The 21,754-nt window shown below is 29.6% G+C and overlaps 3 protein-coding genes and 1 long non-coding RNA gene across 4 annotated transcripts in view; 2 read left to right on the plus strand and 2 right to left on the minus strand.

The window, feature by feature from the left end:
* LOC113387553 lies at positions 1–636 on the plus strand. The gene is made up of 2 exons (XR_003368143.1): positions 1–37; positions 588–636. It is a non-coding gene; the product is annotated as an uncharacterized LOC113387553 (long non-coding RNA).
* LOC113388150 (serine/threonine-protein kinase tousled-like 2) lies at positions 636–3,204 on the plus strand. The gene is made up of 5 exons (XM_026625552.1): positions 636–883; positions 1,073–1,220; positions 1,341–1,591; positions 1,842–2,061; positions 2,441–3,204. Exons 1-5 carry the CDS (start codon positions 636–638, stop codon positions 2,666–2,668), a joined length of 1,095 nt encoding a protein of 364 aa, XP_026481337.1. The 3' UTR covers positions 2,669–3,204.
* A 2,505-nt stretch (positions 3,205–5,709) lies between these two features.
* Positions 5,710–8,338, minus strand: LOC113388151 (dynein regulatory complex protein 8-like). Its single transcript, XM_026625553.1, has 6 exons — positions 8,308–8,338; positions 8,009–8,122; positions 7,483–7,606; positions 6,374–6,500; positions 5,893–5,976; positions 5,710–5,820 (listed from the first exon to the last, which is right to left on the minus strand). Exons 1-6 carry the CDS (start codon positions 8,336–8,338, stop codon positions 5,710–5,712), a joined length of 591 nt encoding a protein of 196 aa, XP_026481338.1.
* Positions 8,339–8,518: 180 nt separating this feature from the next.
* LOC113388152 (argininosuccinate lyase-like) overlaps positions 8,519–21,754 on the minus strand; it is a 22,782-nt gene continuing 9,546 nt past the window's right edge. The window contains 12 exon segments of the mRNA XM_026625554.1: positions 8,519–8,666; positions 8,730–8,917; positions 13,869–14,012; positions 14,340–14,399; positions 14,401–14,472; positions 14,474–14,541; positions 16,947–17,143; positions 18,662–18,762; positions 19,237–19,361; positions 20,083–20,176; positions 21,543–21,649; positions 21,652–21,736. Coding sequence (XP_026481339.1) covers positions 8,519–8,666; positions 8,730–8,917; positions 13,869–14,012; positions 14,340–14,399; positions 14,401–14,472; positions 14,474–14,541; positions 16,947–17,143; positions 18,662–18,762; positions 19,237–19,361; positions 20,083–20,176; positions 21,543–21,649; positions 21,652–21,736 — 1,389 coding nt within the window.

Consider the following 21,754-nt stretch of genomic DNA (forward strand, 5'->3'; position numbering starts at 1 on the left):
TTGGCAGGAATATTATGAAAGCGATGAGATCCTCAAAGTGAGTCGCGCGGTAAATTCCACATCTATATTTATTGTTTGAATATTTGTAACATGATTCATATCTCAGATAAATGCATAATGAATTACCAAATTAACTTCTACTGCGATCATAAAAATAATCAGCATTATTTGGTGCATAAATATATATTAAATAGGGCTTAAAATTTTATGATTTATGAATACTAATTTATTATGAATTATATTTTAACTTAATACAATACATTACATACATACAACATGCAAGTCAAATTTCAGTATATTTATTACAGATTTTTTAGTGTACATACTTAACTTGTCATATCTTGTAGAATATGAACTATGAAAACTTTCACATATGAATTTCTTAAATGTAATTTTGTTTTAATTATGCACTTAAGTAAGAATCATAAATCACAACTTTTGATAGTAAATAAATATTCTTTATATATTAAATATACATATATTCTTTATTGAGCTAGTAACGCAAATTAAATTTTTTTGTCATGTTAACTTGATTTTAATCGGCTACTAAAATGTTTAAGATTTATGTAAAATCCTTATTATTTTAGTTAAGACAAAGTGCTCTCAAAAAAGAAGATGCTGATCTTCAATTAGAAATGGAAAAGTTGGAAAGAGAAAGAAATTTACACATTCGTGAACTCAAGCGTATTCATAATGAAGATCAATCGCGTTTCAACTCTCATCCCGTACTCAATGAAAGATATTTATTGTTGATGTTATTAGGAAAAGGTGGATTTTCAGAAGTACACAAAGCATTTGATCTTAAAGAACAAAGATATGTTGCATGTAAAGTTCACCAATTGAATAAAGACTGGAAGGAAGATAAAAAAGCCAATTACATAAAGTGAGTCTTCATGAACAATATGATTTTAATTGCAATTGAGCTAATCAAGTAATTTAACTTATCTTTGTATTATAATCTGATTTTGATGTTTTGATACAATGATAACTATATATAATTTTTTTTTGTATAACATTTTTACTTTTTTATCAATTATAAATATGTGCTGTTATGTATGTGATTTATTTACAGGCATGCACTTCGGGAATATAATATTCATAAGGCCTTAGATCATCCAAGGGTTGTTAAATTATATGATGTTTTTGAAATAGATGCCAATTCATTTTGTACTGTGTTGGAATACTGTGATGGTCATGATTTAGATTTTTATTTGAAACAGGTTTGTAAGAAAACGCATTTGATATCTATTATGCTATTAATAAAATTATAGTTATATTAATAGCATAAATTTTTATATTAAGAAAAATTATCTAACTTACTAAAAAACAAATATTTATAGCACAAGACTATACCAGAAAGGGAAGCTCGATCAATAGTCATGCAAGTAGTTTCGGCATTAAAATATTTGAATGAAATCAAGCCGCCTGTAATACATTATGATTTAAAACCTGGAAACATTCTATTAACGGAAGGTAATGTCTGTGGTGAAATCAAAATTACTGATTTTGGTTTATCTAAAGTCATGGATGAAGAAAATTACAATCCAGATCATGGGATGGATCTAACATCTCAAGGAGCTGGAACATACTGGTAAATTAACTAATCAGAACTAATTACAAATACTCTTTTTTTATTTTTTAACAACCATTTATTCTAGTTATTGAAAAACGTTTTATTTCTAACATTTTTCATTAAATATTGAATACAACTTGTTGAAAAACACATGAATATGATTTAAACGATTTATTATTATTTTATTATTATTTAAATAATTTTAATCTTTATTTGTAGATAAAGTGCAATTTTATCAATTACCTTATCAAACATGTTTGTTTCCCAGGTATTTACCTCCTGAATGTTTTGTTGTTGGCAAAAATCCTCCTAAAATATCATCAAAGGTCGACGTCTGGAGTGTAGGTGTAATATTTTATCAATGTCTTTATGGAAAGAAGCCATTTGGACACAATCAATCACAAGCTACAATTTTAGAAGAAAATACTATACTTAAGGCGACTGATGTTCAATTTGCAAACAAACCCACTGTGACGCAAGAAGCAAAGGTAGACATCTCTATTGATAAACCATAAAATAATACATTTGTCATTAACATATATTAGACTTTAGTACAACAGCTTTGATTTTTGGGCATTATCCAGTTGAAGAATATTAATATTCTAATATTGGAACTAATACTAACAGTTGACTTAGAACTAGAATTAGATAATGCCTTTGTTATAAATATATAAATATTCATTATTTAAGAGTCTTTGACTCGAGCACTTTCAATTCAAACAATTTTTATAAACATAAAAATAAAATATAAAAAATATTTACAAATGAAAAATCAAATGAGTTCTGAGAACAAATTGAAGCTTTTAGTTCTGCAAATTGAAATCATATATATAAAATTATTATAATTATTGGCTTTTAACTTTTCAGAGTTTTATTCGGGGTTGTTTATCATATAGTAAAGAGAGTAGGATGGATGTGCTGTCATTATCAAGACATGAATATCTGCAACCACCAGTGCCAAAGCATGGACGACAGGCACAAGTTTCACAACAAGCGCAGCAGGCCCAAGCGCAAGCTCAACAGAGCTTGCAACATGGACAAACTACTTTCAATGCGGGAATGTTTGGCAACATGAATGCTTCGAGTTCATCTTAGAAGTCGAAAGGGATTCATTGCTGATAGTCATAAAATTCTCCCAAAAGTAGTGTCAACTTGTTATCATACTGTTATAATGTATGTGGAGTACATTTAGCTGAAAGTGCGATTTTTGTGATTCTTTAATAAAACTAATGAAATGGATACTAGTGCTATGAATATTGGTGTGCGGTGGTGTTTTATCAAATCGACAAAATTTGTTCCTGTTTTTATTAGAAGGCTGTCTGAAATGATAGCTTATGTTGAAAAAATTGTGATAATCAATATAGCGTTGCTTTACTGATGAAATGTAATGTTTACATCTCATTTTGCAGTGACTAACTTTTGGAATATTGTAAGTTCATATTAAGGAACAGAGAAAGATTGATATCTTTATCATATCCTGAAGATGTGTTTGAGTGAATGAATTATTTATATTTGAGGACTCTGTGGAATAGTAATATAACTAAGAAAAACGCTCAACCATAGTGTGCTTGCTTAATATTAATTAATTTAAACATGAAATAAAGAAAAGACTTTATAATTGTTATGATCAGTGATTTTTTCATTATGTAGTTATATTAAATTGCAGTTTCAAATATAATAAACTCTTCTTAATTTAATTGTTATAAAAAGTGTAAATTTGTTTATTACAATAACCTATAAAAATTGTAGAAATCAGAATGAAGGAAAGATATTGGCATAGATTTTAATTGAGACAGTGATCAAGTTAAATTATTTATCAAAGCTAATAATAAACTTCAATTAAACAAATTTTCTTACTACATATAAATAATTTTGATAATTGATCAGTATATATGTCTAAAGATGAATTAAAACACAAACTTTAAATAAAATATTTCAATCTAAAAGAATCAATCCAATGTGTAACTTATTAAATTCACTGTTCATATGTATTTTATTATCATAACAATAGTGATTGCGTAATATATTGTTCCTCTACAGACAGTGTATGATATCATTTTTTATTTATTTTACAAAAGGGACAAGGATAAAATCAATTAGTTTTCATGCTGATAATTTTCAATAATGTTTCAGGTGATAGCAAAGAATATCGTTGCTTTAATTTAAATTCAATGTCATTACAGCATTTATCTGATTTTAATTAAATATTATAATCTTCTAGTTGTGCGTGTGTATATATTTAATACTAGAAAACAATTTTATTAATTAAAAATGAAATTTTCTCATACTAAAAATTATTTATGTTGTGATCGAATATACCAAATTTGAGAAAATTTTATGCATATATCAGAGTGCAGTTCATATAGTATTCTAAATGATTTAATTTGAAGATTTTAAATTATAGTAAATAATATATACACACACAAGTCTTAGCTAATTTATATATTTATAAATTGTTATAAAGCCAGTTTATTATTTTTATACAATGTTTTATTTATAAATACCATATTTTTTTGGTACAGTTTCTGTTATGAATAATTCTGTATTTTGCAAGCTTCGTTTTTTCTTTTTATATACATGAATGTGTAATGAACATTACAACGAATCTGTATTACAGAAACATCGACTTATTATATAAACAATATGCTATAAATGTGTTTATTTGATATTTGAATTATCTATTAATTTTTTGCCCAAGTCTTAAAATTATCAATTTTGACAATTGATGAAAGTATATTTCTCAACATTAAGTCTTTAATATCTCATATTTTTGAGAAATGTTAAAATATTTTGATAATGAAATTAATTTTGTCAACAAATCCTTTATATTGCCTTGTACATTTTTCTAAATTTGTAATTTAGTTATTCAACTATTTATCAAAATTACTATGTGATGTTAGATTTAACCTTATTATTGTTTTTCAGAAATGTGATATTTTTAAAATAGGTAAGTTTGATATTTTATATCTATCAATACTACTCTCCATAAATGTTATTTTATTATCATTTTTATATCAATTCAAACAAAAGGTAACTGCTGCTTTATAAAAGGCATTAAAAAACAATCCAATTAAAGAAACAATTGTTAATAATTGAAATTTTGAAGCACATATTTCAGTTAAATTTTATTTTGGTTCAGTCCAATATAAGAAAATTCTTCAGAGGTTACATTGAAAATTGAGATGAACTTAATGTTCAAACTGAAATATCAGATATTTGGTTGTTCATGTAGGTATTATATAAAATCTCAATATTAACATTTATATTGTTAATATATTATATATTATTTTACTAAATTGTGACAATATGAACATGCTTTTTTTCATGTAGTACACACTTTTACAACATTGGATAATATTTAGGATTCAAACTGATAGCACCAAATCTTCATGCCAGATTATGTACTAGGACCAGCTTTAGAAACACAAAAACAACATCTTGATGATCTATTCAAATAATATTTTTGGCTGCTGAATAAGTTCTTTGAGTTTTTGCTTTATGATACATAAACAAGTCTGGACGTGATAAATGAAAGCTCAAGACAGGCAATAAGCACCCTAGGTAAGTACCTAAGTGATTATTTCATCAAGACAGCAAGGTATTATTTTGGTTTTTTGTTTGTTAAGTAACTATTTAATTTTTTTACTTTTTTTTGTACATTGGGATATTTCCACCTGGCTGGCTATCCGTTTCTTTCTAGAAGCAATATTTGTTCCAGAATCAGGTCTTTGTCCGCAATGTTTCGATTTTTTGCGATTTGTCTGGATTCAAAATGAATCTTTGCTATTACTTATTAATAAAATTGGAATAACCCATCTATTATCATATAATAGGCGATTATGCTTATATGGAACTATATGTTGTAGGGAGAAATTATGATTATTTTTTGGTCAATAACTAATAAGTTATCTAAGTGTGTTTTTCTGGTCTAGAATATCAATATTCCTTTTAGTCGAAAGATAGGAAGGTTTGGTTATATAGTTAATAATTAAAATTAATTAATTTAAATGCGTTATGATTGTGTATGTAGCATAATTATACTGTTTATTATTTATTTATACTGAATATTATTTATTCACATCTTTTCAACAAGATACAAAAAATTTAATGGAGGATGCTAATTTTTATGAATCTCTTTATTGCTGTATAACACTTTGCCTGTACGTACTGTACCGTCTCGTTTTTGGTTTTTCTTCCATAGAGGCTTTTGCCAGATAGTAAATATCAGTTAATGGCTTAGGAATGAACTGAAAATTCAAAATCGAAGCAGTTACGATTAAAGACATTGGACCAATACTAAAATAGCTTGATAAAATTACCTTTAGTTTGCTGACACAGAATTCGAATGGAATGTTTCCTGTGCTTGGGTCGACGGCGATGCGCATAAATTCTGATACTTCTTCCTAATTTGAATGAAACAAAAATGCCATTAACAATATTCGCACGAAAACTTTTTTAATTGGTTGTTTAAAATTACTTAAGTATAAATTTATTATACTTATTATTAACAATTAGACAGCGTTATAGCATTATTCCATACCCTATCTTCTACAGTAATGTCGATCAATTTGGCAAAATAATTCAACTCGATTCATATTGATGTCATATATTTTTAACTTTTCTGTGACAATGTTATTCAATTACACAAAAAATCGAAATCATAATTGTTTGTATCGATTTACCATGCTTTTGGAAAACGGCTTAGATAGTTTGGGTAATCACAAAACCATTACAACCGTATTTTTTAGTAAAAAAACATTGATGGACATTTTTCGTCACTGTTGCAAATGCATGTATTACCTCTGATAAAACTTCTCCTTGCGTTGTGAGCAAATTTTTTAAATAATCGGGTGTAAGGTAGCCCTTATTTTCAACGTCTATTGCTTGAAATCCTCTCAAAAGTAATTCTGGAGCAGCTGGTTTGAATCTGTTTTTCATGTATAAAAAGAACAAAATTAATAACTTTAAGGCGGTAACAAATTACAATTTTATAAACATGGGATTTAACCCTTTTTGGTAGTTTGTAGTTTTTTTATAACATAAAATATAAAACATATTTACTGTTACTTTGCTTATTATGCGGAATAAATGATAATACAATTTAATTTTTTTTACATTTTTTAAATTAATATCGCATTAATGTAGAATTTTAACTTCCCGAAGGGGAAGTTTATGTTTTCATAAAAGAATCCGATTCGCTCATACTACCGAATCGAATTTTAAAATCAAAAACTGTTCGAAAGATATTAGTTGAGAATGATATTTATTAGTTTTAGGTGAGGTTGGAATGATACTGATTACTTTTAGGAGAAAATCTACCGAGCCATATTCTTGTAATTAACTGTTAAAAAAAAATTTATGCCGATTTTTATGGAACTTTTTTTTGGCGATATATATCATGGTCAAAGTTTAATTTTAAAAATTCATCAAAGTTTGAGAAAATGAGTAGTTTTTTTGACGTTTGTTAAAATTTAAATTAGACTATTCACTTGGTATAACGATAGAGTATACTTGGTATTAATGAACATACTAAACCATTGAAGTCCTACGGAAACTGGTTCAATTATAAAAATTATTGATTCGTAAAAATTTGCTTATAGAAAATACTCCGAGCTAACGTGTTCGTTCGTTTTCAATTATAGGCAATAATACTCATTACAGGAAATTATACTCATAAATTAATTTATTACAGGCAATAATACTAATTACAGGCAATTATACTCATAAATTAATTTATTTTTTATTGCTTAAGTCGATTATTTACACATATCGGGAAGTTCATGTAACTTGCCTCAACTCAAGTTACAAAATATACCAATAATAACTAGTTACGTTTTTAGTTGAAATTATAACAGATACATAAAGAAAATTGAAAATATTATTTATTTTAAGCAGCAGTCTTGCAATACCTTCCAAGTAATATCATTTCAAACATGAATGGCAAGAAATGGGCCAAATGAACAATGTTCGGAAATTCACGTTCTGTACATTTTGTTGCGATGAATTGCAATTCTTCTTCCGTCGGAACACATCCTGAAGTAAAAACCATGAATCGGGTCAAATATATTTATTATGAAATATGTATATAAAGCTTTAATTTTTTTGGTTTTGAAAATATAAAGCTTATCTAAAAGAGTTGAAACTTCGTTGAAAAAAAAATTATCATTCTTTCTAAAATTATTCTTTTAATATTTTTATTTATCACATTGCTTAAAATAATTAAATATGGGAAATTATCCAAATTTATAAAGGGTTCAAAAATTTTATATATGTACTAGATTACACATGTTTGAATTTATAGCAACGGATTTGTCCCATTTATCTGTTTGAACAATATATAATTCACATTTTGCTTTAGCGAAACTGTTCACTTCAGCATAAAATATTTCTGAAAGAATTTTTTTATAGTTCTAATAATAATTTTTGACACGTTACCTAAACCACGTACAATAAGTGGTAAATCCGTGATGGAAACAGTTTTATTACCGTAGTTATCAAATGGTAGAAATATACTAGCCACTCTTTGATCGAACTCATTTGCAAGAATCACTGTAAAATGATTTATAAATAAAATTAGATAAATAATTTAAATAAAATGATATATACTCTTATTCATAATAACGACAAATAAGTACTTAACTACTCTACTCTACTTACTAACGTACTCTATTTTCTATAAATTAGTTTTTATATTTTAATGAATTAATAATTCGTAACAAAATGTTTGTATTTACCAGGAATTTCTTCTTGAATTTCATCATCCATTTTTTCAAAATTAAATTATAATTTTATGTGAATAATAATTGACAAGAAAAAAAAACAATTGCAATATATTTTTCTCACTGATGTATACAAATTTCTGATATTTTAATTATTAATTTAATTTTTTTATATAGTTTTTATTTAGTTTATCATAAAAAAAAATGATTTATTTAGTTAATTTTCTCATTTTTGTTGTGTATTTTCAGCCCACGAATGTAATTCTTGAATCTGCTGCAATACAGCGGACTTTGCAGTTCCTCCGATTGATGAGTACTGGTCCACACTATGCTCAAAATCCCAAATTTTATATACGGATGTATCAAAAGCAGGACTGTAAAAACAACATCGAAAATTATAATAAATACATCTGAACGAAAAATATAATAATTATTACCTAATTTGTTGTAAATCTGACAAGCTCAATTGGTGAAGTGGAATCTGGAGATTTTCAGCCATTGCCACTGCCTCGCCCGTTAACTTATGAGCTTCCCTAAATGCTACACCGCGACCAGTTAGATAATATGCCAAATCAGTAGCCAACATATCCGTCGTTAGAGCACCACGGCAAACATCAGCGTTTATCTGAAAATAAGTAAAATATAGTATATAGTATCAATTACTATTGTCCTTTTTGAGTACACACAAAAAAACGCAAACCAGTTTTGAAAAATTGAAAATTTTCATGATTTTTATTCTGAATTATTTATATAAATACAATGCTTTATGTATATATATACGTCATAGATGATCTCGTGCGTTACAAGAAGATTGAGAAAAATTGAACGCCACCAGAATAATGTTCCTAAAGATACGTCGCTATAGTCTTGATATGCATGGTATCTTGTCATGTCGCTCATATCTTTTCTTACTTTTTGATATCAGTTTTGTTGGGTCTATTGGTATTTCTACCCAACCGATTTCGACGATTGAATTAAAATATTTCAAAAAAAAAAATTATGTTGACCTTCCCATTACCGTTATTGATGCGGTGTTGGCATGTACATCTGCACCTTCAGCATGCATTTATTTAATACATAATAACCAATATAATACATCCATATCAACATACCATAGACAAGTGGGCCAAGTAAAAAGTTCGTTTCGTTTATTTAGTGAAACTCAACAAGTTTTTTATAGCACTTTATTTTTCGAGTGGAGCCATGCGGTGAAGAACTTCTGTGATTTCTGGTTGAAAAACTTAATCAAGTCCTTTTTGCAAGTTTTTTTTTAAATCAGTTTAACCCCTTCACTTAAAATGATGAGCAGAGCCCGCGTGCGATTTCTAGGCCAAAAGTGAATATTACGGGCAAGGCCGCGTACGATATTCAGGCTAGAACCAAATATTACGCATTTCGGGCATGGCCCGTTATGGTAAACGCAAGTATTGCAAAATATTTATTCATACGAAACTATAAAATACAAAATTATTTTTATTTTTGTGATAAACCGTACACTATGAGGGAAAATAGTCATAACGCCGCGGCCAGCTTGAACGACTTTGGGCCGACATTTTCGAATCTAAATCGTAAGTAAAGGGGTTAATTCCATTAAGATAGTTTTGCAGAGATCGGAACAAAATTTTGTCAGACAGTACTATGTTTGGAATATACGGTGGATGCATAAACTATTCTCAACTAAGCTTTCGCAACTTTTGGCGGGTCACAAGTGTATGGTTGGACTTTGTCATGATGGAAGACAATATCTTCAATTTATGTAGTTTTCTTTCAATTGCTTGGCGTTCTCTTTTATTTAGAGTAGGATTGACAATTAAAGGTCTGACCAACTGTAAGTACCTCATGATTGACAATTACCTTCCAGTCAGTCCCACCATCAACGCAACATCACCTTTTCCAGTGTCATTCCTGACTTGTAAACGTTTGTCATCGCTCACCATCACTAAACTATGATTTATTTCGCCTCCGATTGTCGTATATAATCTACTTTTTCTTACCAGTTATGAAAAGTTTCAGAAATTTCATTGTATTTCAGCAGCGTATCGCAGACGTTTATTCGGTCTATCAAGTTCTTCGCGCCCAACTCATGAAGCTTCCTTTCATCGAGTTTCTTTTGTACATAGCTTATGTAATTGGTTCAACACAGTTTTTCGATCAATGGCTAGTTCCTTCCTGCATTTTTAAGAAATTTATCAACTTTTTTTATTGATTCGACGACATCTTTCACATCAAAATTACCAGAACGAAAGCGAGCGAACCATTTCCGAACAGCAGATTTTGATAAAGTACCTTAACCTTATACTGCATAATTTTTTTCACAATACTGCGCAGCGTTCTTCCCTCTATCATAATAATATTGGAAAATATAGCGTATTTTTTCATTAGTTTTCTTCGTTTTCAAACACAAATAACTTTTCAACCACTTGACAAATTTTTTTATTATACCATCAAAATAATGCTCAAAGAACCTTTCTAACGAGGGTTCACTGGTGCCGCTGCGATCTGAACTTCCTGAAGTATTTATAACGACGGAAAACGACACGAACTTTTTACTTTACCCAATATGTATTATAAGGTCTATGATTTTGATTTATATACATGTAGCGACCTGTCAACACACATCGCATTTTAACTTGACAGATGTTCATTATTTGAAGCTCATCATAGTGTCAGCTCAAAAACAAAAAGTTCAAGTGTCAGATCAGATCTCGTTTTTGTTTGCTCCATGTTCGAAATGCCAAAATTATAATTCTTGACTTTTTTTCCTTTTTTATATAAATACTCAAATAATATCTACGTTGTGTAAATGATAAATATAATCACACATAGTGTCATTACCATTGTCATAATAAACAATATACGTAGTATAAAGAACACGAGTTTCTTTAGTGGTGACCGCGAACGTGAATTAATAGCACGCATATAGAAGGAAAGAAGGTAAGAAGATCAAGACACATTTAGAAGTAACAAAAAAATAAATTGAAGTCTCATGAATTATTAAAAAAAGAATTTTTAAAAAATAAATAATGAATATAAATGGCTCACAACCGCCATAACTCGAAGAACATTCTAATCCTACAACTGAGACTCCGACCACGCACATCCAGAACAACAACAACACGTGCTCAATAAATCCCTCATTATCCTGGAAAATGAGTCGATTATGAGCACCACGGCAGAGGACAGGGAGCACCAACAAACATCGGCAACCGCCATTCAAAAGGGCCACATATACTCAACCGCTAACTCACCAGCGAAGGGCCACATATACTCAACCGCTAACTCACCAGCGAAGGGCCACATACACTCAACCGCTAACTCACCAGCGAAGGGCCACATACACTCAACCGCTAACTCACCAGCGAAGTGTCAAATATACTCAGCCGCTAACTCACCAGCGAAGGGCCACATCTACTCAACCGCTAACTCACCAGCGAAGGGCCACGTAAGCAATCAACAAACTCAACAAGCCAACACGGCATTCAAAACGGCCACGGCCACGAACAAATAAAATTTATCACACAATCTCAACCAAAAGAAATTTACAAGGAAGTTCAAGATGGCACTCAGAGATGCGAAACAATCTTTTTCATTAGGGCGGAGTGATCTGTAGCGACCTGTCAACACACATCGCATTTTAACTTGACAGATGTTCATTATTTGAAGCTCATCATAGTGTCAGCTCAAAAACAAAAAGTTCAAGTGTCAGATCAGATCTCGTTTTTGTTTGCTCCATGTTCGAAATGCCAAAATTATAATTCTTGACTTTTTTTCCTTTTTTATATAAATACTCAAATAATATCTACGTTGTGTAAATGATAAATATAATCACACATAGTGTCATTACCATTGTCATAATAAACAATATACGTAGTATAAAGAACACGAGTGGCGGAGTGATGTAGCGGGTTGCCAACACGCATCGCGGCTTGTCAACACGCATCACATGTCTCTGGACAGATTGGCCCATATAGTGACAGCACTGAGAAAAACAAAAGGAAATTCAAGTGTCAGATCGGACACGGTTTTTGTTTCTCCCTAGTCGAATTTGCCTAAAATGTATGATTCTTAAAACCTTTCTTTTCAATTATAAATACGAAAATACCAATAACATTTTATTAACGATTAGTATGACAACACATAGTGTCGTGGATATTAATCATATATAAAATAAACGAAATATAAATAATATTTTATGAAATTTATTATTGTCTATCATTTTGGTATTTAATATGGACTAAGCCTCCATATACAGTACAGGCCAAAAGTTTCCGGACACATGAAAAATCTCATTTTCTGAGTTTTTAGCTATATTTTGCATATAAAAATAATTTTATTCAAGTTAGTTTTGTACATTCTACGTAGTATTAATATTTAGTGACTGATTTGTAACCCATTTGTGAGAAATGACGGACTAATTAGCAATGAAAATGTTAAAATGTCACAGTCGATTTTCCTGAATATGACCACCCTTTGCTTTGATCGCTGCAGCGCATATTTTTGGTAATCTTTTGACAAGTTTTTGCAATGTTTGCGCAGGTATGTTCTTCCAGGACTCGTTAAGGCAATTCCACAGGGCAGCAAGGCTGGTTGGATGCAAATCCTTCAAGCGGCATTTAAGCTCGTCCCACAACAGCTCTATTGGATTAAGATCCGGCGATTGTGCAGGCCACTCAAAAAACCACTTCTGCGAGCAGTAAATAAACAAAAGAGATTGCAATTTGCCAAAACCCACTTAAATTGGACCATCAATCAATGGAAATCAGTTTTATGGACGGATGAGTCAAAATTCGAACTTTTCGGAAATCATCGACGTAGGAAGGGTAATGAAAGACTCAATTCTAAGTGTATTTCGACAAAGGTGAAGCACGGTGGTGGTTCAGTGATGGCTTGGGGTTGTTTTGGATTCAATGGAGTCGGATCGCTTGTCAAAATACATGGAACTTTAAAGAAAGAACAGTATCATAGCATACTTGAGCGCCACGCCATTCCATCTGGTTTCAATTTAATTGGTCCAAAATTTATTTTTCAACAAGATAATGACCCTAAACACACTTCCCGACTCTGTGCCAATTATTTGAAGCGAAAACAAGATGAAAAAATACTTCAAATAATGGATCTTAATCCAATAGAACTGTAGTGCATTTGTCTGACTGATTTGCATCCAAGCAGCCTCCCTGCCCTGTGGAATTGCCTTAACGAGTCCTGGAAGAACATACCTGCGCAAACATTGCAAAAACTCGTCGAAAGATTACCAAAAATATGCGCTGCAGTGATCAAAACAAAGGGTGGTCATATTCAGGAAAATCGACTGCAGTGACATTTTAACATTTTCATTACTAATTAGTCTACTGTTTCTCACAAATTGGTTAGAAATCAGTCACTAAATATTAATACTACGTAGAATGTACAAAACCAACTTGAATAAAATTATTTTTATATGAAAAATATAGCTAAAAACTCAGAAAATGAGATTTTTTTCAAGTGTCCGGAAACTTTTGGCCTGTACTGTACATAACTTACAAATGTTATGTCAAGTATGGAGATATTAATTTTACTTTTTATTAATTAATATTTACCTTCATAGTGCAAATGCATCCAGTAATCACTTGCAAAACATCACATAAACTATCGTAGGCTGAAAACATCGCCAACTTATCTCCTTGTAAGTCCTTATTGTATGTTGACGGTAATCCTTTTAAAGTCATCATAAATCCACAAAGCTAAAATATTATTTTTATTGGTAAACATTTGTGAAATAAAGAATTATTATGAAATAAATATTATAATCAATGGAAAAAGACATCTCTCATATATACGTCTTATTTATCAGACTTGACCGTCCGAAAACTAACTACGTTATTTTATAGATGACAATCCAAACAGTTGTCCTCTCATCAAGTGATCAATTTTATTATAACAATTTCTGTAAAGGAGTTTTATTTGTTTTATTGTTAAATGGAGTTTTATTTTAGCAATGTCGGGCAAGAGATATTTTTTACTTGGACTAATTATAAAGGTAAGAATGATTTGATTTATTTTTTTCAAACCTGGCCGAAAATTGTGCCTGACATTCCACGAACCAACTCTGCGCTATCAGGATTTCTTTTTTTGTGGCATGAGACTGCTCCCAGTAGAATAACCATCATCCAAGGATATAAAACGAAATTCTTTGCTGCAGAAAAATTATCAGGTCCTCAGCCAGTCGACTCAAATGAGATGAACACAAAGAGCAATCGAACAGAAATTCAGCTAATAGGAAAAGAAAAAATTTAGTAAAATTTAATTGAGTCTTCTTCAGCACGTATGTATAGATTATAGGAACATTAATATTTATTAAAATAATTTAATAATGTAATTTTCCAGTAAATAACGCATTATTTTTTAATAACAATAAAATGTTACAGGATGTGAAATACAGCTTCACCTTGAGATTCAAGTATATACATTTATAAAATGTATATAACAAGATTTAGAACATTACGAAATATTTGAAAATACAAATTTAGCCTAGATATTTTTAGATTACATAAACAAATGTGCTAATTGTGAACAAATGCCAATAACCATAATAGTATTTGTGAAAAATCTGTGTAGGACAGATTTGGATTGAAAAAAAAATAAATTTTTACCTATCCGTTTCTGGATATAGGCAGCTAGTTAGAAGTAATTGATTAAAAATGTTTAAAGCAAAAAAGCCTTTTTTAAGGTAGTAAAAGGACACAAGAGAATATTTATATGTATTAAATAATGTTATTATATATATATATATATATATATATATATATATTAGGGTGGTCCTTAAAATGGTCATTTTTGTATTTCCTTGTTCCCAGGGGCTCAAATAGTTCCAAATTGATAAAAAACAATTCTCTAAAAGTTTTAGCTCTTAATATTAACATTTAGATAGAGCGCAATTCAATCAAACTTCGTAAGGAGCATGGAAAAAATTTATATATATATATATATATATATATATATATATATATATATTTTCCCCCTCTGAACTTCATTTATAAATATTTTTTACATTTCGAGAGTTATTAGGTATTTGATTAGGACAGTTCGAGGTATTTTAGTGCAGGTGATGTACAATTTAATTTTTAGAAAGTGTTTCATAAAAAAGAGTTTTAAAGTTTGTGAAGAAGAAGACATTGTATATTCACATTTTTTACATTATTTTTATTTGCCTCTTTTTAACAACATATAGTCAGCACTAACTTAACTTAAGGAGGAAGCCTGCTTTAGAGGATTAAAAAAATCCGCAAAATGTCTTTCAAAACTAGTTAGAGAACTAGAAACAAATTCAAATTATTTTCGGAATTATTGAAGAAATAGTGAACAAGCGTCAAGCATGTACGGAACGAAAACTTCGACGCGTGATTTCCTGGTTTTTAATTTTTTCGAATCTTCCTAATTGACGGGAAAGATAGGAAACAAACTAAACGTCCCATCTAAACTACTCGATTAAATTCTATTCTAGTTGAACCTAAAAAGCTGAATATTTATAATTAACCCACTTTTTAAACAATCTAAAGTGAAATTTTGTATCAAAAACATGATTTTTATTTCAAGTTGCGAAAAATTGGTCAATTTCTCATTTTTTTGGTTTTTTTTAGGTTTAACTAGAATCTATACCATTGAAAATATATATTTGCTTTGATTGTTTTGTTTCGGATTGAAATTGTGACCTGCATCTTTCCCGTCAAATGATAGCTGCACACTCGTGACGCATGAGCAAAATGGTTGTATCCGGTATATTATAGCATATATTTCAAGGAAAAAAAATTGAGAAGAATGTTGAAATATATTACAATAAAACGTGAAAGTTTCGTTTGTATTAAATATTTATTTCCTTCCCTAAAAATTCCTAAAAAAGCGATTTTTGAAGCCTCTAAAGCAGGCTCCCTTCTTAAGGGGGTCTTCCTATGTGATAGGTTGAAAAAAACAATTTTTTTCATAAATTGCTGCGATTTTAGAAAATTCGAAGTCGTTTTAAAGGTACAGCAGGTAAAAGAAAGAGTGGTTCGCTTAGTTTTTAACGGACTTGTAATTTTAAACGCGTTTTTCTCAAAACTGTGTTTTTCAAACTTTCCTCCATTGTATCTCAGAAACTGCTGGACCGATTTACTTGAAATTTACAGGGCACACTCAATATATTTAAACGCATGGAATGAACTATTATCAATTTTCGATTTTTTTATAGCAAAAAACCAAAAAAAAAAACGCCTAATTTGTAACTTTTATTTCAAATGTCTATCAAAAATCCAATTTTTTTATATTCATTTGATTATAGGTCATTCCGTGCTTTTAAGCCTACAAATTAAAACGCCGTTTATTTATTTTTTTCAGATAAGCCGATCAGCCGGAATCGTGGAGGAAGTGGGAGCTTTTTGTTCGAGGCGGGGGTGTTCAGAGCGCTGTAACTCTAGTTTGACTGAATATTTTTAGCTGAAATTTTATATTTATCCAAATATGTGTTAATAAATGATAAAAACTTGAAGCTCTAAATATTTACTGGTCGTAGAAAAAAATCCTAAAATATCCATAAAAAACAGGCCGTCACATAGGAAGACCCCCTTAACTTCGGTATCTATTCCGAGGATCTCTGGCGAGCAAGTCGGACATGCAGTGTTTTCTAAATTTTAATACTCTACCAACAAAGTCTCGATCGGATACGGTATGCATGCTATTCATTGTCGGGCCGGAGTCAAATCCAAGATCTTCAGCCAGCGCTTTCCTATCCACTTTGAGAGGATTTCCCGCCAATGCGCCGCTTCCTAACGGACACATTGCCACGCGCTTCCGCAAATCTCGCAGTCGTTGATGGTCGGACACCAACGGCCAAGCATGGCTAAAAGTTGGAGCAAACTACACTTCTAGGTAACTAATTACGATCTATAAAGGGCATGGACGCTGATTATTAAAGGTGACTTAGTGACTTATTTATATCTAAATGCTTCAATTACACAAGTCCACAAATTAAAAAAAAGAGTGCGCGTAAGGTTCACACGCGATTGAAGTAAAACTATTTTGCTATTGTACAAGATGGCATTTACGTTAAAAATAAATACATTATATAACAATTTTGAATTTATTAATGTCAATCATTATATATATTCATATAATAATAATTTACAAATTATATATTTATAATAGCATTAAAAATATTTATAATAATTGAAAACAATAATGTAATTAAAATCATACTTCAAATATGACATGATCGGTTTTGCCATTGTAACTAGCAATTAGGACTTCATTTCCTTGTTGATGCCGGTACGCATACAACGACAGATCTCTATTCACACGACACGACGACTAATCACAATCGAACAGTATAGAAATGATTTCATCGAGAGCGAATGACGAACTGTTCGGGCGTAACACTATTTTCGTTGCATTTCTACAGATTTACTCCCTAGTCGCGCCTAAAGAAGTTTTACTTCAAAAAAATGTCTGGTTTGGGTGTGCGGCATGTTTTCTAGTGTAGTTTTTTTCACTGAACACGAATCCAAAGTCAAAATTGGGGGTTCAAATAGTAAAAAATTGAAATGGAAATCAGGAAAAACGACAAAATCTTCGATCTAGTAATTCTTATACATGATACTTAAAATCTTATAATTTTAGTCGTTTCCTGGAAAACATCTAACGCACAGCAAGCCAATAGAGACAACTTTTTTTACTCTGTGGACCTGTGTTATCATCCAAAAAGTAATTGTGTACTTAAATATTTTCTATGATCTAGATTTAATTCTGTTTCTAAAATTTTAGGTAAAGCAATAGGCTTTCGAATGAATGTTTTCTCGTTTTAGCACTAACAAATAATTACATATGTTAGTGAGCTTAAATTTTTTTCTTAAATTTAGTTTAAATATTTACATTTCATTTACCTAACCTAAGTAAAATAAGATTACTGTATCTTAAGTTGAATTTATTTGATTTTTAGAAGATGTTCAGATAATTCTACTTATTTATGTTAAGAATGAAAATTTTATAAAAAATGATAGTATGTTAAAAACGTTTGTATTAAACCTTAATTAACATTTTGTTCAGCACCTCAGTTGCTGATGATTTAGAAATAGTCACAAATAATTTAAATCTATATTTTTAATGAATTAAAATTACAAATTACTATAATTATTAGTTTGATTCAATATTAACTCTTGACTATTTGATAATACAAATTTATTAGAATAGTGCCTTCAAAGGTTCATGTTTCATATATTACCATAGTTATTATTATTATCATTAAAATATTGTTAATATTATAACAACTATTGCCCCTTTCCGGCTGACAATTGTAAATTTCACAAATTTACTAAAAATTCTTAACTGGTAGTAAGTAAAATAGAGAATAAAAAAATATTACCTCAAAAGCCAATGACTAAATCTAACAGGTTGTCCTCTTTGCAAATGAGTATATCCTGGCATGAGTACATCTATACATTCAATAGATTTTTTTTCGAGTGCCTGAATATTATAAAACGTACTATATATATTTTATAAAAAATATAATAGATTAAATATATTTTTTTGGAAATCTTATAATTGCTTCATAACGCAATAAATCGTTATTTTAAATAATTTGAAAAAAAAATGTCTTTAGATTAAAATATAGTGCTAAGATATATTGAAATGCATAATAGATATGAGATAGAGATACCTTGGTATAGGAAATATTTAATACTTTACTATATTTTACATACAGATGACGCCTGATTTGGTACTTGCATTAAATTTAACTTTAAAAAGTTGTGGTGTCTTTTAGAAGTTATAACTTCGGTTTAATATATTAGGCCACGCATATTTCTGTGGTTAAAGATTGTTAAACAGTAAAGTTAATGATGAGTAAAATATCTGAACTCATGAATTGTATTGAGTATTGTATTCATATCAAACGTCATTGAGATTTATCCTAATATTGATAAAAGTTAAATAAAATACCTGGACAAAAACGGCAATAGTTTTTTGTAATTCTGTTATGTTTTCCAACATCCATAATTTCATATCTGTTACAACTTGATCGTTTCGGCTTCGTCCTGTGTGCAATTTTCCTCCAATTTCTGACCCTATATAATTTATAATTATAATTTATAATTTAATTTTAATTTATAATTTATATTTATATTTATTTTCTAATGGTCATTTGTAATATATATTTATATCTTTGGTACCCACACAATGAAATTTCTAAACAATATATAATGAAATAATACTTGAAAATGAGTTTAAACAAAATATGTGAATATTCTGGATGAAAAATATATTTTTTAAATTTAAAAAATATATTTTTCATCCAGAATATTCACATATTTTGTTATAAATATGTTATACATATATGTACTAAAGATAATATAAGTCGATATGACTTAATTAACTTAAACCTTTAAATAGGTTTATTTCTTGAATGTAATGCTAAATATCTGCCGAAAAGAGCAAATATTTGATATTAATATTAAATCAGGCTTATTATAGTAAGTTTATAAATCATAATAGTTGATTTATGCTTCCGTGGGAACAAAAAATGGGAAAATATAAATATATTTATATTTTTTATGGTACAAAATAATTGTCATAAGGCAAAAATGTATGTATAGGAGCATAAATCAACTATTATTATTCAAACGGGTAAATATGTTTAAATTAAGTGAAAAAGAGCCTAGGAAATACTGTTTTAGAATTCATAAAAGAAATCAAATATTTTTTATTATAGATTTATTTAACGTGCTAGCTTTTATAAAACTCTGATTTATCTCTAATAAACATTTCTTTTAAATCTTTCATAATTACCGATTAATTCCTTTACTCTCCTTTCGTTCACTGTATGAACATCTTCATCTGATTTCAAAAACGATATTTTTCCATTCTCCCATTCTTGTAGCGTCTGTTTAATCCCAATGTAAATTTAATTATCAATAATTTCTCAACTTAATTGGTAAACTTAAGATATATGTAAAAATACTTTTTACTATCAAAATTTCAAGTGCGCTCTGAATTGTTTATAAAATAGACTACCACTATTTTTAAAACTCCTCTCTAATACAACACTCTGATATATTGCAAAAAAATAGTCCTTTTTATAGAACTAAATCAAAGTAATAAAATACTGATTTTGCAATATTTTTTCATTATTAACCCTTTCCACTTGCGAATTCCGAGATTTATATGAATTTTGCCGTCGTAGCGGCGGCATCCGAGTGGAAAGGGTTAAAGCTTTCATTGCGGTCTTTAACAATAATATTTTTAACTAGTGATGCATGGCATCGTGCCTTAAGGCAAATTGCTGGAAATTTTCGTACCGAAAACTAAATTATTAAAAAAATCTTTTCAAAACTTTGAAAAAATTAGATTTTTGAGAAATTTTGAAATTTTTGAAAAATGTGTTAAATGTGTTTTTTATAATTTAATTTTTTCGTATTTTGATTGATTTAATAAGAAAATTTTGAACATTTTTTTTAATTAATCGCACTGCATAGCAGATTTGGAGTCGAAATATCAAAGCGCGAAAGCGCCGCGTATTCTAACGTATAAACATTGGTACTGCACCCATATGAACGTTCACAAAATTTATACTTATTATTATAATCTTCATAAAATGGCATTATTTTTCACTTTTTCATTGGATCTCCGGGAACGCTTCGCCAGATGCTCATTTTGTCAATACAAGTAAAATGTTTTTCGTATTATGTATTTAAATCGGACGCTCCACTATCTCAAAAACTGAAATACCATTTTTAGCACTTTTTGCCGCGTATCTCCGAAACGGCTAGACCTCTGTCTTTGCCAAAATCTAATCAGCACGTCTCCTTATCAGTAGGAATCGAATGTTTTTTTGAATTGTTCAAATCGGTTAATCCGTGTTTGCGAAATCGTCGACGAAAATTTGTATCCGCACAAACACGCGCGCGCACACACATATATACATCCATATTTTCTAAGGTATGCCAAAATGTTCAGAATCCTCTGAAATCTGAAAGATATATAAAAATTCTCATTTTCGATTTTTTGCGTTTACCATAACTTACCCTCAAGTTAATTACAGAGCGATAACAATTATCAATAATGTTTATTTCATTTAACTATGAACTCAATTATATAAAGTTTAAATCGTTCGAGATGATATAACGATATTATACTGATGTTCAGCGCAACTAAAAGAAATTTGTTCTAATACTAATAGATTCAATTAAACCCTACTGGCATATTTGTTTTTACCTTCAGTCAATTGTATAATTCAATAAGAGATTTACCAAATTCAATCCTTTTTTTAAAATGGCTTCTTCTTCCTGTGTTATTATATTAGCCTTTTTTAAAGCAGTTGCGTACGCAATACTTCCTTTAATATCTTCTTTGTAAGTCTTTTATCAATACTCAAAGAGCGATTTAGAGACTCCAAGCATTCTGCCGGTCCTGTGGAAAAGCGTCCACCCCAAAGCCTTCCTTCCTCACCACATTCTTTTTT

Source organism: Ctenocephalides felis, unplaced genomic scaffold, assembly GCF_003426905.1.
Source record: "Ctenocephalides felis isolate EL2017-DRISC unplaced genomic scaffold, ASM342690v1 CF-g0.4_SCAFFOLD_03572, whole genome shotgun sequence".
Classification (NCBI taxonomy): domain Eukaryota; kingdom Metazoa; phylum Arthropoda; class Insecta; order Siphonaptera; family Pulicidae; genus Ctenocephalides; species Ctenocephalides felis.